This window comes from Erpetoichthys calabaricus, chromosome 2, assembly GCF_900747795.2.
Source record: "Erpetoichthys calabaricus chromosome 2, fErpCal1.3, whole genome shotgun sequence".
Lineage (NCBI taxonomy): Eukaryota > Metazoa > Chordata > Cladistia > Polypteriformes > Polypteridae > Erpetoichthys > Erpetoichthys calabaricus.
The window spans coordinates 349,375,230-349,392,703 of NC_041395.2; the positions used below are offsets into that span (position 1 = coordinate 349,375,230).

Sequence of the window (17,474 nt, forward strand, 5' to 3'; positions counted from 1 at the left end):
AAACAATCAGTCAATCAAACTTTATTTAGATAGCACCTTTCATACAAGACATACAGCTCAAATCACTTTACATGACATCAAATAAAATCAAAAAAGATCAAACGAGCCTGATTAGAAGCTACAATCAGAGATCATTACAAATGTGACGTCAGCCCCGGGTCAGCTGACGTCACTAGTGAGGTTTGTGTACAACGACAGACAGACGGACAGACAGACAGACGGACAGACGCACATGCATACGGACCTACGGTGCACTTTCCAGAACACTTGAGAGTCGCGAGACCGGAGCCAATCCAAACCGGTAGTGCGCTCATAGCAGGACTCATCCTGGACGGGACAGCAGCCCACTCACGACGTCACACGAACAGAGGATCGCTCTAAGAGTGACAAGAAAATCCAAAGCCACAAACTGGTCACTCAAACCGGCGCTCGCTGTTTCTTTCTTTTCTTTTTGAGGTGCGCTGTCTCTTCGCGTCTTTACGGTAGCCAAGTCGGCCGCTCTGCTCCCAGCATGCCCCGCGTGACGCCGTTTCATTCACACAGTTCGACGGCAGCGCCGCGTCAGGGCAGGCCGGCACGATGAAGGATGTTACGGGGTATCTGAAACAGCAGCAGAGCAAGAGCAGCACTCCGGAGCTGGCAGCCGAATGGCACAAACTCGAGGAACTTTATAACAAAAGGTGAGGAGCTCAGGGAACGATTGAACCTGAAAAAAGGCGATCCGCGCCCGGCAGCCTCGAGCTGAGTCACCGGCCGAACGGGCGCAGCAGGCCCGGCGCCTCCGGGCGCAACTCAAGCGGGCCACTCGCTGTTTAGAAGGCGGCGCTTCGGCTGTGGACCCTCCGCCTCGCCGGCCAGGTCCGTCTGGCTTCATTTCAAATGCGTGAAGTGTTGAAAACAAAGGTGGCGTCCTGAGGCGCTCGGCACAACCTTCGTGAACGCCGAGATGCCTTTTCGTTGGGGCCGACTGGTTTTTCACACAACACCTTCCTTGACCTGCCTCTCAGTTTAGCTCTGCAGTCAAGGCTGGGGGTCTCGAGGGCGATCACAAGTAGACCTTAAACGGACTTGTGCGTTTGCCCCGCGGTGAACTGGCGTCCTGTCCAGCGTTGGCACCTGCTTCAAATGGTGGGCTCTTTCCCTGCGACCCTGAATGGGACAGGAAACACACGTAATGGTCGACAGACAGTTCACAGGACCCTCGGTTTACGTTGTCCGTTATTTTTAACGCAGTTAGTCTGAAACGCTTGATGGACGAGTCGGCAAGCTCGGCGTTAGCCCAACACACAGCCAGCCGTACGCAGGTGTCGCCTTTGGCCAAGGGGGGGGGTTTACTCGCACCCCCCCACCCCCGATCTCAAACATGTGAGCACTGTGTTAACGGGAACTTGTAAACTGGCCCAGTAAGAGTGCAGGCGGGAGCTTCAATTTAAAGGCTTTGATGGGACAGATGTCACGGAGAGCCGTGCACAGTAGCCAGAAATGAATTTTGCTCTTGAGTTAGGACATCACCATTTATTTTCATGCAAAGTATGTCGCTCAAAGTGCTTTACGAGATGTCAAAGAAATAAACAGAATAGGAAGAAAAAGAATAACATACAAAAAAAATAATGAACACTAACATATTATAGATATACTGTTAATAGAGATATGGAGTCCTTGTGTAGGGTCTTGAAAGATGAGTCTGAGGTCAGATGGCTGGGAGGAGAGAAAGAAATCAAAGTCCAACAAAAAAAAACCCCACATTCTTCCAGGGTTCAAGAGCCAAAAAACCACCCTGCCCACCTCCTTAAGTCTTTATTTTTTATTTGTAAGGCTTCATCAAAGCAGTGGGGCTCATGGGAAGTTGGAGTGTCTGCTGTCATTCAGACATCACAGTGATTTTAGTGGGTTTTAATTCTTTCTTCCCCGTATCCAATTTCTTGTGTTGACATTTGCCACTTTTCTCATACCCCAACTTACTGCCCAGAGTGTTTTGGGGTCAGCAGCGCCCCTGGAGCAGTTGCAGGTTAAGGGCCCAACGGAGTAGCATTCCTTCTGTCACTCAAGGATTCGAACCGGCAGCCTTCAAGTTGCCAGCCCAGATCCTTTAGCCAGAGAGCCACCACTCCGGCCCTCCGTACATGGATTGTAATTCTGTCCTCGGTCTATCAGTTGGGGGTGTCATACAAGAATTCCTCCAATCCTACACCTATTGTGTACTTTTTATATAATGAGGTCTTTCTCTTGGAACTGCATCAAGGTGGGCACACTGCTGCTTTGGTCACATCTTGTAGGGACAGCCGTGCTTGCCTTTGGGTGAAGGTGACCTCATTTGGCAATTCAAGACGACAAAATGTTTAAATATAATTTTTTTTTTTTGCGCAGGCTGTGTTAGCGTTGCTCACTTCCTTCTTATTGTTGTGGTGGATATGCTCGTCCAAGCCACGTATTCCAATCCAAAGAGTTTATTGAGCAGTAAGCTTGTCTCCAACAAATGGTAAAGGTGTACAGAAGTGTTGTGTTATCACCGTTAGATTTGCGGTGCTTTAGCCCTAAGCACGTAAACACATAGGTCCATGTCATATGTGCAAAGCCTGCAAGCAACCACTGCCCGTCCCACACAGTGCCACCCCCCAAAATGGCATTCACCCCTGATTGGCAGCTGCCACGAGCGCTACACACACACACCATTTAAAAATCTGCGCTGCATTAACAGCAAAGGCAGGTGTCTGTTGGATTGGCAGTCTTAAAGACGTATCGGAGATATTCTGTTTTTTAATGCACTGTGTTGGTAGCCCGTTTACTGACTTTGGCTACACTAAGATGGGTATCTTTATGTGTATTCATTTGTTCAGCGTATGCTTTTATCCAAAGCAACATAACATAAATCAGTCTGAGGACAGTTTAGGAATAAATGTGACTGGATAAGGTGACAAAACCAATCATCTTAAGCAAAGAGCTCAGAACAAAATGCAAACGAGTTACAACTTTTGGGTTACGAAACCTAAGAGCTAACATCAGTTAGACAGAAATTCACCAGACGCGAGTCTTCAGATGCTCTTTAAACACATCAGTGGAGTCTAAATTTCAACATGAGGTCTTCTGCCAGCTGGGAGCTTTGCATTAAAGAAAGTGTGGACTGCCATTTGATACCACGCAGACCTGAGGGAGCGAGAACAGGACCAGGCGTCTCCACATGTAGGGGTGTAGGCAAAAATCGATCGAGGATTTGAACTGAAGGGAGCCAATGCAGAGGAGTCGCCCACCTCACTTTTTAAAGGTTCACTGTCCACACTAGCGCTCCCAGATCATTTTCTAAAAGTCTGCCACCTGCTTTGAAAAAGCCTCTCCTAGGGTTTGTGGAGCACATATGAAGTATACTGAAAGGCTGAGGGACCAACAAACTGAACTGCATTTTCTGGAGAGCTGGTTCTTAAGGCGTCAAATGGATATGAGATTGTCAAAGCCGTGGAAAATACTAATAGGAGTCCTAACAAAATTAAAAGGGTGAGTCAAAAATATGTTAACATTTGAATGGCGGAAACAATTTATTCACAAATGATACTTGATATGTGCGAGATGATTTATGGGAATGTTTCCACCTGTTCAAGACATGGACTACATGTGGCACATCAATTGTCCACTAACATTGTACAGTGGAACCTCGGTTTGCGAGTAACTTGGTTTACGAGTGTTTTGCAAGATGAGCTAAAATTTTGAATAAATTTTGACTTGATAAACGAGCGAGGTCTTGCAATACAAGTAGTACGTATACGCATTGTCTGCTGAGCGTCATGTGATCACAACTGAGCTGATGGTTCTCTCTCTCTCTCTCTCTCTCTCTCTTTCTCTCTCTCTCTCGCTGCGGGATTGTGGGTAATCCTCTCCTATTCTCCGTCTGAGTCTGCGTGCTGCACTCATAGTAAACATCCGTAGGCGTGTATACTGTTTACTACAGCATCGTGACTGTGTGTACAGTGTGTGCTGTGACGTGCAAGTCCCCGTCTTGCACCCCAAAACACGAAGCTGAGTCTCAGTACTTGAGCAACGCCAGCTTTATTCAGCTTGAAACAGCAACAGCGCGGTTATTTATTGTAGTGGGATCTGCCACTCTCCTATACACAGACACAGTGGCCAAGTAGCACTGTGCCCTGCGCATTTCTAATGTTCCTTGTATCGCTCATCGACGGCAGGCGCTTATAGCATGTCCGCGATCTTTTTGGATTCGCTTTTATGGCGAACTGCTACAGCGCTGGGAGACTGCGATTGCTTTGGGATGCTCTTCCGCGTGTCGTCCCGTTGGGTGCAATCCTACAAGAGTTTAGAAACTCGCTCGCACCAGCCATGATTCTTTTCAAAGGTAAAGTGCAAGTTAATTTGTTTGATGTATTTTTACTTTATATTTTGTATTAATCATTTTTATATAAATAGTTTTGGGTTGTGGAACGAATCATCTGAGTTTCCATTATTTCTTATGGGGAAATTCGCTTTGATATATGAGTGCGTTGGACTGTGAGCACGTTTCCGGAAGGAATTATGCTCGCAAACCGAGGTTCCACTGTATATATTAGCAGCACCATTAGCGTTAACGTCATTTGGACTCGCCCTGCACTGTGGTGTCTTTGAGGTGCAGTACTCTTAGCTAAGGCACAGAAGTTCGGAGGCACCGTGAAGAAGACAAATCAGAGGTTGGTGCCTGATGACATGACAAGCGCACATCGGACTTTTTGGACATTTCCATTTTCCCCCACAACACTGATAGCTGAGCCCTGGTGTTCTCAAATGTATACTTGGAGATCAGTCTTTGGTGTGCTAAAAACATTGTTTTAGTAAGGATGGAAAGTCAGAGTCCAGTAAATCTGAAAGTGAGTTTTAGCTCATCCATGGCAGTGTGGATTGGGTCTCAATGTTCATTTTCAAAACTCATTCGTTACTTCTCCGAATGCTTATTCTTTAAGCTTAACACCAAGAACTTTCCCATCAGTTGGCACCGGTGCTGATTTCTCCGATGGCCTGCGGCGCCTTTATCAGCCACACTTGTCTGGTCGCCTCTAAGCCGTTACGCTTACTTGGATGCCTTCCTGTGCCTGCTGCCATTTTGTGCTTGTTCTGATGTGATTTTTGTTTGAACTTTGTGAGCGTTTTGTCTTTTTTTCCTGGCCACTCAAGTATCAACACAGCACACTTTTTCAGTAATGTCGGAACTGTAAAGCTGAGCTGACTTGGGGCCACCTTGGCAGTGTGAGTTACGTGTGAGCCATGTCTAGGCAGGACAAACAGCGTAGTAGGTATGATCATTAACCCCTTAACCGCCCTCTGCCGGATATATCCGGCACCGTTGTTTTATTGCTAACGCCATACTGCCGGAATTATCCGGCACATTTGCCTGTGGTTATATGAATGCCTGGCAAGTAGTATAACTGATGGTTTGGCGTGGGTATTATTACAACGTTGTATTTCGACAAGTCTGTGGTTGTTTTGGCCGGTCATGTGACGTGATTCGCATGTAACAGCTGTGAATATGGCGAAACGTAAACTGACTTCAAGTGAGGCTTTGCAGGCGATTTTGGACAGTTCTGATCATGATTGTAGCAGTTCTGAAGAAGATTTTAGCGACAGTGATGAGCAGCAACGTGCGCTGCATGATACTGTGAATGAAGACGCATCGGATGACGGCGCTGAGTGGGTGTATCCCCAGCATCTCAGCTGGGCTGCTGCCCGTGGTGAACTACCTTTTCTGCATTCGTTTGAGGGAACGTGTGGCTTTATTGTTGATGTAAACAATTACACTGCTGAGCAGTTTTATGAGCGGTTTGTGTCACCTGATTTGATCAGACATTTTGTTCATCAGACAAATCTGTATGCAGCACAGTTTATTGAGAAAAATCCCAATTTACCTCCACATTCCCGTGTTCGTGCTTGGTTTGACACTGATGAAAACGAAATGAAAAAATTCATTGGGATTTTGATGTTGATGGGAACAATCAGAAAACCAGATATTGAGATGTACTGGTCTACAGATCCTATGTATGCAACACCTATTTTTGCAGCTGTCATGACACGTAACCGATTCTCTTTGCTGCTGAAATTCTTTCATTTGAATGACAACAGAAACGAGCCAGATAAGAAAGATCCAAACCGCGACCACTTGTTCAAGCTACGTCCTTTGATTGATCATTTATTTGAAGCATTTCAGTTGCCCTACATGCCAGGACCGTCAATTGCAGTTGATGAAAGTTTATTGTCGTGGAAGGGCCGCTTACAGTTTCGACAGTATCTACCATTGAAAAGGGCACGGTTTGGTATCAAGATGTTTTGCTTAGCTGAGAATTCAGGTTACATTTATAGATTTCGTGTATACACTGGCAACTTGCACAACATTTAGTGGTCAATACTGCTTGAATAAATGTAAAAAATGTAAAAAAAATGTAAAAAAATAAAAAAAACGAAAATTGTTCAGATTTCGCCTGGCGTGGGGAATATTTAGGGAGTTGGCGGTTGAAGGGTTAATGATGCTTGTTTGTTTCTACATTTGTGATTCATCTTGTCGTGTTTGGCTATTTAAGATAATTATTTTTGTAATGCTCCTGTTCAAAAGAGGTTGGGCCTGCGTAGAAAATGGCAATAAAAACACAAAGGATTCCTTAATGACTTTAATTTGACTTGTATTCAAACACTCACAGTATATCATGACAAAGCAGTTCATGTTTTTACCTAATCAGCTGCATTGGTTTTTCCCCCCAAGGTATTTGTTTATTCTGAAATTGATGCCTGCAACGTTTTCCAAAAAATTCACCCGGGGTAGTTTAGGGTTAATAGAGAGGCGATGTGAAAAAGGTGAGACAAATGAGTTTTAGTGTCTAAGGAGCCTCCAAAAAAGCCAAGGATGACTCGAGGCGGATAATAATCCAGCACTTGGAGAACAACGTTCTGAAATCAGTAACTGTGTGGGCATTGCACCCTCTGTAGTTCTAAAAGATTCGAGGAATCCGATCAGATCTCTGGGCATAAAGGGCCTTCTGAATGCATGTGATCTCTGATTCCTCAGACCAGCATGCATCAGTAATGGAGATCATGTCATGGGCTCAGGAGTCTTTTTACATGCAAGTTAAAGCTTTACAATGCAGAGCAGAAGCCGTACATCACCATCGACTTCTCTGGTCACAGTGGAGTGGCGTTGTGTAGTCTGAGTAGTAAAACGTTTCAAACCGCTTTTGGGTAAACGTCCTTCTTGTTCTCTGGGCCAAAGAGGAAAATGGACATGCAAGGTAGATAGATAGATACTTTATTAATCCCAATGGGAAATTCACAGGTGTGATCAGCCTCAAGTCCCAAAGCCAGCGTCCATCGTGTTATGGTGTGTGTCAGTGCCTGTGGCATCTGTGAGGGCACCACTAATGCAGAAAGGCACGTACACAGTTTGGAGCCCTGAAGAGGCCATCATTTCCAGGGACATTCCTTCATTTTCCAGCAGGGCAACACTAAAACCTCATTCTGCCTTCCTGCAGTCCTGAGCTGTGTGGCGCATTATAAAGTGCAACGTAGGGCAACAGCAGCCACCCGGACAACTGCACAGCCGAAGACCTGCATAGTGGATTAATGGGGGGAGTATGTGGCTTGCTAAACTTGACCACCCCGTGTCTTCAGTGGCCAAAGGGTTAATAAGAGGTGTTAAAAGAAACGGCAGTGTGACCCAGTGGGAAACACTCGACTCTCCCAGCTCTTGAAGGGTGTGTTCTGTCATCTGATTTGATACGAGTGTCTGTTCTCACTTAGACGGTTCAAGCTCCCTGCGGACAGAATATTAGTAAAATCTGTAAATGTGCAAAAGAAAAAAATCACAAAATTCTATAAATATGTAAAAGTTAATTATTATTTAACAGAGTAAAAATCATGAAATGACAATCAAATATTTACACTCTTACTGATTGGAGTATTCCCGTTAAACTGAAGTCCACTACGCTTGATGAGTATTATAAAAGATGATCCACTCGATTTAACTGACATTCTTATAGATAAACTTTGAATAAAAAAAAATAAAAAAAATGACTCTTTTAAATAACAGGAAAAATAACTAAAGTGGTGTGCAGTGGGGCAGCATGGTGGCGCAGTGGTAGTGCTGAAGTTCTCACAGTTAGGAGACCCGTCTGGGTTCACTTCCCGGGTCCTCCCCGTGTGGAGTTTGCATGTTCTCCCTGTGTCTGCGTGGGTTTCCTCCCACAGCCCAAAGTCATGCAGGTTAGGTGGACTGGTGGTCCTAAATTGTCCCTAATGTGTGTGGGCTGGCGCCCGGGGTTTGTTTCCTGCCTTGTGCCCTGTGTTGGCTGGGATTGGCTCCAGCAGACCCCCCGTGACCCTGTAGTTAGGATATAGTGGGTTGGATAATGGATGGATGGATGGATGTGCAGTGGGTCATCGTAACTTGACCTTCAGCAAACTAAATCACCCAAATACAAACATTGGTGTTATGAAGAGATCTTTTTTTTTTTTAATAGGTTGTTTCATGTGAAAGAAAGTTTACTCAATCAAAAATAATGTCATTTATTGAATTCAATTATTGAAAGAAATTTTTGAAACAATGACTTATTGATATTAAAAACCAAAACTTCCTTGATATTTTTTAGTTTATAATTTAAAAATGGAATAAGAATCTGAAAATCTAACAACATCACATTAAAGTTTGATAAATTCTGAAGAGAATGATACCAAACATATAAATATATATAGGTTTTCATTTAAGCCCAATTTAAAACATGACATAAAATCATTGCACAACATTGTTGCACATTTAGCCTTAGAATTATATATATATATATATATATATATATATATATATATATATATATAGTGTAGATAAACAGTTAAATTCACTAAAGTGAAAAATGAATTGACTTCAATACGCCACAAGTTGAACAGAATTCCCAAGTCACTGACTTTTGGTTTTTATTAGCCTTTTCCATACTCTCCTAACTTTTTTGGCATTGCAGTTCTACGTCGAGTGCTCCTGCCATTCCCAGTATTGTCTCACATAGTCAGGTTGCACCCTTCCAGTTTAACTTGGTCTCCCCAATTAAAATGTCCGACTAAGCTGCTGTTTCTTTCTTGACAGGCTGTGGCATCAGCTCACCCTCACAATCAGCGAGTTTGTTGTGAACCCCTGCTTTGCTAAAGGAGATGGACTAATTAAGGTAAGCCCTGATCGTGTCATTAACTCTGTGTTTGGGTCACTTTATTCTTCTATATTTTGGTTATCCTGTCCTGAGGGGAACAAACACAAAGTCATCATTGGGAAAGTTTCGATCCACATGTTTCATGTTGATTAGCACGTCAATGTAAGAATTTCACTGTACTCTGTAGATGTGAGCCTGTGACACGCGGCGCCTCTCAGACCTGCAGTGCACATTTCAGTACACAGAAGAACTCCCCAGGTCTGTGACTGCAGGGCAACGGCAGAGTCGGCCCAACTAGATAATCTGCCTTTGTGTTTGTGAGACAGCACATCTCGCCAACCAAGAGGAGGGTAAAGAAAGGGCTTAAAGTCGGCATGTGCTGTGGCCTGAAGTGTGCTGCTCAGCTAGACAAACTAAAGAAGCATTGGACGAGACTCTGTCATCTGCAGTCACTACAGCAGCCTGAAGTCAACGTCGTTCAGTGTCATCTTTAAATTCGAGAGCTTATGAGGCGTCAGTCACATTTGTGGGCAGTTGGTTTCAAATGTTGGGGCCCTTTAGCATTGGGCTGTACTGCCTGTGGGAATTGGACCAGGGAGTGTGAGAGAATTTATGTAACTTGATTTTTACATCAGAGCTGAATTTAAAAGAGAGCAATGGAGGGAACTTGAAGCAAATGCATTATGTAATCAGTCCTCCCATGGTGCCTTCTGATCCATTTTGAGGTTTAGCATCAGGATTGTAAAGGGGGAGGCAAATTAAAACAGAAATGAAAGCATTAGCCTTAATAATCATAATAATATTGAGTGATTCCACTAGAGAAGTTGTATTATCTGGTAGCTTCGTTGGTTGCTCGTTTGGCGTCCTCAGACAAGTAAATGATGAGCACACGATTGTTTGCTTTGTATTATTAGTTGAATTGTTCAAAGATGGTGAGAGTAGTAGGAATGTGTTTGTTTCAGGAGCGAGGAATCACGTTACTGTCTGAAGGCCACTTCAGATTGACTTCTTAAAATAACTCGCAACGCGTTTTAGGCCAAAGGCTTGTTTGTGTCACATTTAAGGACTGGAGTCACTAAGATCTGTCACACGCCAGTCCTTGGAGCTAGTGACGCCAGGGAATCGCAGGGCATGACTAATCATGGGATTGTGTGAGTTTTCAGGTGGGCACCAAGGCATGCAGTGAATGTGGGTGTCTGTGGATTACTGGACGGCCTGCTTAACGATTTCAATGCTAGACCACTGATATTGTTAATTATGTTTCACGTGTTGCAGATGAATAAAGCATCGTAGACATTTGTCCTTCCTACATTTTCTTTTGCCAGTTGTTGCTGACTTTGGCTTTTTTTTCCCCACAGTAGTCAAGTGTAGCGTATTAAAGGACTGAAGTGCTGAAACTCAAATGTACATTCAAGTAGCTCATGTCACTCGCCAGCAAGTAATGGTGAAGGTGACACCGCACTCGGGTCACTCCTGGTGTATTTGGTGGGATCAGCTTGTTACGAGTGCCTAGGTGGGCCTGTTGGGACAGTAAGGGCTCTGGGTCCACACTGCCACATCTGACCAAGGCTTTGAATCCCCCCCCCCCCCAGTATGATGACAAATGGAGGGGATGTCACTGGGCCTGAAAGGGTGTTTGTTTCGGTGTGGTGGTTCGTTTCAAATGATCAGATTGTGTCGGACTACCTCATTTATTCTTGTGCGCATACTAAATTTATTCGCTCACTAACAACTGAAACACCAATACTGTTTAATTCCGTACTAAACTTGGTGGTATCGTCATCTCATGGATTGCTGAACATCAGGACAGTTTGCAGACGCTTTTCAAATCCCGTTTGTGAAGTTTGCTGCTGTTTCACTGAATCAGTAGATGGAGGAGACTTTAGCAGGTAGTAATACCTTAAAGAGTACGATTTAATGGACAAATTGATTCAAATTCCAAATGTCACACACCTGATGCTTTCCTTTTCTAATTCTTTCCCTCATTTTTTGGATTTGCCCCCACTTTTCGGCTACATTTGTGAACTCACTCTTGTCCCTTTAAGTTTATATTTTCAGAACTGCTGTCCAAGAGCCTGTGTGCTGCTCTTTTAATGTCACCCCACATAAGGGATCACTTCGCTGTGTGCGTCAATGCAGAATTAGTCACCAAGTCAGAGTGAGCGCAGAAGTTAGTCCTAACGAGGTGACTTCACCTTGACTGCTCACGACCGTCAAATCGGGTAATTCTATAATGACATAAAAGTGGTAATAAGGCAAGAGTCTGTCATTGTAAGCACAGTCAAGGGTTTCTGCTTTATTAAGTTAAACCATGTAAGGAATAGGCAGGTTACCCACAATTCCATGTGGAGATTCAAGCCCCGTGAATGGCCGTTGCCTCATTCTGTTTGTCTGTTACAGAACTTTAATGTCTACATTGCATGTTTGTGGTGCACTTTGCTGAACTCTCTGCAGTGAAACTCCATGAAATAAAGTTCTGTCATTGTAACATATTTGAAAGAGTACAGGAAAGACACACAAGAAAAACACAGAAAATGTCTTCTACAGTTAGTGTGGAAGAGAACATAAAAAAACAATAAAAGAAATGTGGTTAACCTTTTAAAGTTGAAGCCTCTTTTAAATAATTAGCCAGTAGTCGGGCCTGAGGGAGTGTGCATCTGAATGTTTTCATGCTAAGGGATGGACCCTGACGAGAGGCCACTGAATGATCGGAGCAGAGACAGGATTATAGACAACTGAATTTACAGAGCAGAGCTCAGTTCATGCTTACACAACAACTTACCTTTAATCAGATTGGTTCATTAACTCACACAGCCAAATAAAAGTCTCGTCTCGCTACATTTTGGTCCCTTACAATACTTTGACTTTTATTCTTTTTTGGAGTTTTCTAGGTGTACGTCAACTGTCAGATCTTACTGGACTTACATGACTGTCAGCCACCTAGAACTTTCTTAGTCCTTGTGTTTCATGGGACCTTTTTCTGATTTCCTGATATGTCTAAACAGGCTTGGACGAACATACCAAGACCCTTCATACAGAATAACTGTATTACCCCTAAATGACTGTGTCCCCTAAGTCTAATTTCCTCTTCCTCAATACTAATGTGAACCTTTGCTTTTTCTGCTTCTTCTTTTATCATTACTGGGCTTACTGGCTGGCTTTATGTGCTCTACCCAGTATAATGTGCTGCCTGTTCCCAGACCATGTGATTCTTGGCTCACGTCTGCCCTGAGTGAAGCAAGTGGACACTTGTATAGATAGATAGATACTTTATTAATCCCCATACTCCAGCAGCAGCATACTGATAAAAAACAATATTAAAGAGTGATAACAATGCAGGTATAACAGACAATAACTTTGAATAATGTTAACGTTTACCCCCCCGGGTGGAATTGAAGAGTCTCATAGTGTGGCAGAGGAACGATCTCCTCAGTCTGTCAGTGGAGTAGGACGGTGACAGCAGTCTGTCGCTGAAGCTGCTCCTCTGTCTGGAGATGATCCTGTTCAGTGGATGCAGTGGATTCTCCATGATTGACAGGAGTCTGCTCAGCGCCCGTCACTCCGCCACGGATGTCAAACTGTCCAGCTTCATGCCTACAATAGAGCCTGCCTTCCTCACCAGTTTGTCCAGGCGTGAGGCGTCCCTCTTCTTTATTCTGCCTCCCCAGCAAACCACCGCGTAGAAGAGGACGCTCACTACAACCGTCTGATAGAACCTCTGCAGCATCTTATTGCAGATGTTGAAGGACGCCAGCCTTCTAAGGAAGTATAGTCCGCTCTGTCCTTTCTTGCACAGAGCATCGGTATTGGCAGTCCAGTTTATCATCCAGGTGCACTCCCAGGTATTTATAGGTCTGGACCCTCTGCACACAGTCACCTCTGATGATCACGGGGTCCATGACGGGCCTGGTCCTCCTAAAATCCACCACCAGCTCCTTGGTTTTGCTGGTGTTCAGTTGTAGGTGGTTTGAGTCGCACCATTTAACAAAGTCCTTGATTAAGTTCCTATACTCCTCCTCCTGCCCACTCCTGATGCAGCCCACCAAGGCATTTCTTTCTCCTGCCACTTGAGTGCCTGCATACGGTGATGAGTACAGTGTCTGTTCTCACTTATTGTCAGGTGTTTGTGCTCCACAGGCTCACTTCTGTCTCATTTTATGAGGTTGTTAATAATGATCTTCATATAAGATGCTGTATCTCGTCTGCCTCCAATGCTTCTGGTGTCTATAAAGTAACTTTACTTTGATGGCACTGAACCAGGCTGAAACATGGAAACATGAGCTGCAGGGAGTCTGTCTGAGCGATCAAAGCACATAGAAGTTGACTTTCTCTAAGTGTTGACCACATCCACTGTCCAAAAGACATTTATTTGAAATAGGCACAAAGACAACAATAAGCAATTAACATCCAACTGAAACCCAAATTGTGCCCCATCTCATGTTGTGCACCACACCACCAGGACCCGTAGCAGTGCTGATCGGCCACACCACTACACCCAGCCTCCAGAGGAGTAACTGCATCCCTGGTCTCCACTCCTGAAAGTGTTCATTTTGGAAGCAACATCTGCCCAGTTACAAATGGAAGTGCTGGATGGTCCATTAATTGTTGAAGCAGACAGCTTCCTAAGTTATTAAGGATAGAGAGCCAGATCTCGATTTTAAGCAAGTCTGGAGCCTTCCATGCAGTTGTAAGGAGAAGTTTAGCAGCAGCTACTGTGCTCAAAGTTAAGGAAGTATGTGGGTGTACAGCGAGGATGACGTCTGCAGCATCAAAGACTTTAGGAATATGTGAGGTAGAGGAGATCTGGGCTGAAGCTCACTAAATGTAAGGTAAAATATGAACACATTTAAGTTGACGGTTGGGGTTTCTAGATGAAGATTTGATATCCCGGATAAAAGGAGATGAATAATATAAGACAGGGTTCCTCAGTCACCGTCCTGGAGGACTGCAGTGGCTGCAGGTTTTTGCTCCAACCCAATTGCTTAATAAGAAGCCCTTACTGCTCAAGTGACACTTGTGCTTCACTCAGTTGGCTCGCACGTTTGTACCCTTATTGCTTATTTTAGTCTTAAACTGCTGTAGTCTTGGTTTCTAATTGCTCCTTATTTGCAATAAGATGCAAATGACAAAGAGAGCAGCATTTCTCCTTTTAGCTTGTTTCCATTTACACTTGTGTGTGTATTTATTTATCGTGCACTATTGTATTTAATGAAATACTTGGAGGGAAAGTGAAGAGAAAAAAGTGAAGAACTGAGAATTGCTCCTCCATTTTAGCCTTCAAATCATTTGGATGAGATCCTTAGAAAGGGAAGAAAATCCAGGATATGAGAATGAGCTGACATAGCAGAGTTTAAAGCACAAACAAGCCATGAAATGAAGTTATTGGCAAGAATTGCTTTCTAATCAAGCAACCCCCCAGGACTGTGATTGAGGACCCCTGATATAAGACCTTGAGACCACTGAGCGATAATCGATAGATGTGTATGGGGAGCCTTATGCAACAATGAACAGAGAACTGAGACAGGCCGGCATTCTGAGAGGAGCCAGCAAGAGAAGCCATTGTCATGTTAAAGTGGTGCCATGTCTGTTGTGCTTTGGTATGCTCGGTCTTCTAGATGTTTCTGTAGCCTATGCAGAAATTAATTTCAAGTGTTATGTTAGTAAAGCCCCATCGATGATGGAGTGAAGTGATGAATGTTTGAACGGTGAGTAAGTTTATTATAATGGCATCACTGCAGTTGCACCTCTTTATCTGAGATGAACAAGGGGCTCATAGGACAGCTGATACCCGCAGAATGAAGCAAAGACCTGCAGCATTTGGTAACTTGCAAAAGGACTTGTGCATGTCTGGCAGAGAGCAGTTCATGTCCCTAAAGCCATCCATCCATTATCCAACCCGCTATATCCTAACTGCAGGGTCACGGGGGTCTTCTGGAGCCAATCCCAGCCAACACAGGGCACAAGGCAGGAAACAAACCGCCGGGCAGGGCGCACGCACACACACACACCCGCACAGGACTAGGGACAATTTAGAATCGCCAATGCACCTAACCTGCATGTCTTTGGACTGTGGGAGGAAACCCACGCAGACACGGGGAGAACATTGTCCCTAAATTATTAAGTTAAAAGAGTAGGTTTAAGGTTTCATACTGTTGACATCATTCCTGTTCTCCCAACATTCTGTGTACTTTGTGCTGCTAACTGGCATTTGGGCAAATCGTTGAGTTTGTGGTCTACTTTATTGTCATGTGTGCACAGTCTCCCCAGATGAGTGACGGTGGTGTGACACCAGTAACAGACCGCGAATACAACATCAGATGACCGGTACGAGAATAGTCGTGCAGCCATCAACGTGAACCTTATGGTTTATCAGGGCCCTTCATGTCACGTGTACAGCATTCTTACTTGCATGTGCTAATCAACATGCAGCATGTCCGCACTCAACTGCTCCTCCATCATTAGTAGTAGAAGTACCAGACCTTCAGATTTTCATCTTCCTTACCTCAAATTACTAGTGAGGGGTTTGATGGAATACATTGACATTTAATTAAGAAACTAACTACAAGAAAGGCTGGTAGTGCCCGGCGCCAGGCCTGCTTACAGGTCACGATGACTCTACAAGTGTTTAGTTTAGAGTGCCATTACATTACTGTGCCATTTACAGAGTTCAGTGAAACTCTTACTCGAGTGTGTGCTAATCAACATGCAGCACTTGGCCACTGTCTGGCACCCTGAACAGTGAGATGAACTTTCTTACCTGAAAAATCTCAAAATACATCACTAGGAGACTGGGACAGTCCGGGTGGGCTGCAGCTGCCATACTGGCCTGAACCAGGGACCATCTATAGTCTCATACATAGATGAGGACACAGAAGGCAGCATGAGTAGGTGCAGATCAGTAACATTACAGTGTCCTCCACTTTCTGAATAAACTAGGGGGCTTCACTTGCCAACCACCTCCATCACCCACTCCCTCCCAGCCTGCACTATGCGCCAGCCACTTCTTGTCATCTCTGCTGCTCACGTATGTGGATTTCACTTTCATCAAACATTTCTCATGGATACACCTCTTCATTGGGAAGAAACGCAACTTTTCTGTGATGACAACATGAATTAGACGATCTACAGGTCTCCAACTTAAAAGTCCAAATCCGAACATTATATTCAATCTCTTTTTGCTGTTCCGTTATTTCACAAGTAATAATTTGTTTGTTTTCACTAATGCGATCTTTACTATAATTTTTTTGAGACTTTTGAATTTTAGTACTTCCATTATCTCTAACCTTAGCTGCGTGTGTACCGTGCCAACGTTTTTGAATTCTTTGACGTTCAACTTTCTCATCTACTCTTTGTCTTTTATTTCCAGCCCTGAGCCTGGTTTGATCTCTTGGTACAAAGTCTCCTCTCGCGGGACGTGAAAGTGTCTCTCTGAGAAAAATCACGTCTTGTCCTCTCTTCCCAAGATTTTTTATTATAATAGAGAGATAAATAAATAAATAATCCAGGGTAAAGCCAGTATGTCATTGGTGGATGTTAAAAACTCAAATAAGCGATAAATAATCCTGAGGTTAAAACTCTGGCAGAAATCCTTCCCTTTAAACCAGGAGCCACTGTGCTTCCTTCCAAAAGTGCAGTCCACCCTTAATCTAGACCCGGGTCTCCACTGCCAATTCAGCGTGGCACTGCTCCTGGCCTTGCTTCCGTCCGTCTCCCATCACCGATATTCGGCTTTCAGCCAAGAGACATCTGGAGCAGTAGGTCCTGGTGTTCTCTACGGGAGTGACCTTGTCCCCTCAGGTGGTTGGCCACACACTCCTCTATGGGTCTTACCTCCACTCTTCACCAGCATTGGTCCCTTCTGGTTCTGCTTGTTTTACTTTTGATTTGAATTTAACCTCTGACCTCTTAGCTTTCTTTCTCTTGTCCTGTTTCCTGCTCAATTTCTTCTTTATACCACTAGGGGTGCAGGTGTGCTGGCGCGGACCACCGACCCCAGAGCGCTAATGTGCCAATCGACCAACCCGCACAAGTCCACGTGTTAATAATAATAATAATTCATTACATTTATATAGCGCTTTTCTCAGTACTCAATGCAGTCGATCACCTCACCCACACCCCGTCGTTGTCCCTCTATGCTACCACACATACCTCCACCTTTATACAGACGCCTTTATTAATTAATTGATCTGCCAAACCCAAAAGCATCTTGCCACAGAGACACATTGAGTTGGGATGATGCGCAGTGTGACCTGTGAGTGAAATGTTGGGGGTCTGCTCTTTAGTGGTGCTGTCAGCTCCTGTCCTGTGGGTCCTGAGCACAAG

At 44.3% G+C, this 17,474-nt stretch overlaps 1 protein-coding gene across 1 annotated transcript in view; it reads left to right on the top strand.

Annotated features, from left to right (window-relative positions):
• Positions 1 to 512: 512 nt before the first annotated feature.
• Positions 513 to 17,474, top strand: part of psmd13 (proteasome 26S subunit, non-ATPase 13) — a 41,981-nt gene continuing 25,019 nt past the window's right edge. Inside the window, exons 1-2 of the mRNA XM_028796142.2 lie at positions 513 to 680; positions 9,092 to 9,170. Of these exons, the coding sequence (XP_028651975.1) occupies positions 580 to 680; positions 9,092 to 9,170 (180 nt within the window). The 5' untranslated portion in view covers positions 513 to 579. The remainder of the gene's footprint in view (positions 681 to 9,091; positions 9,171 to 17,474) is intronic.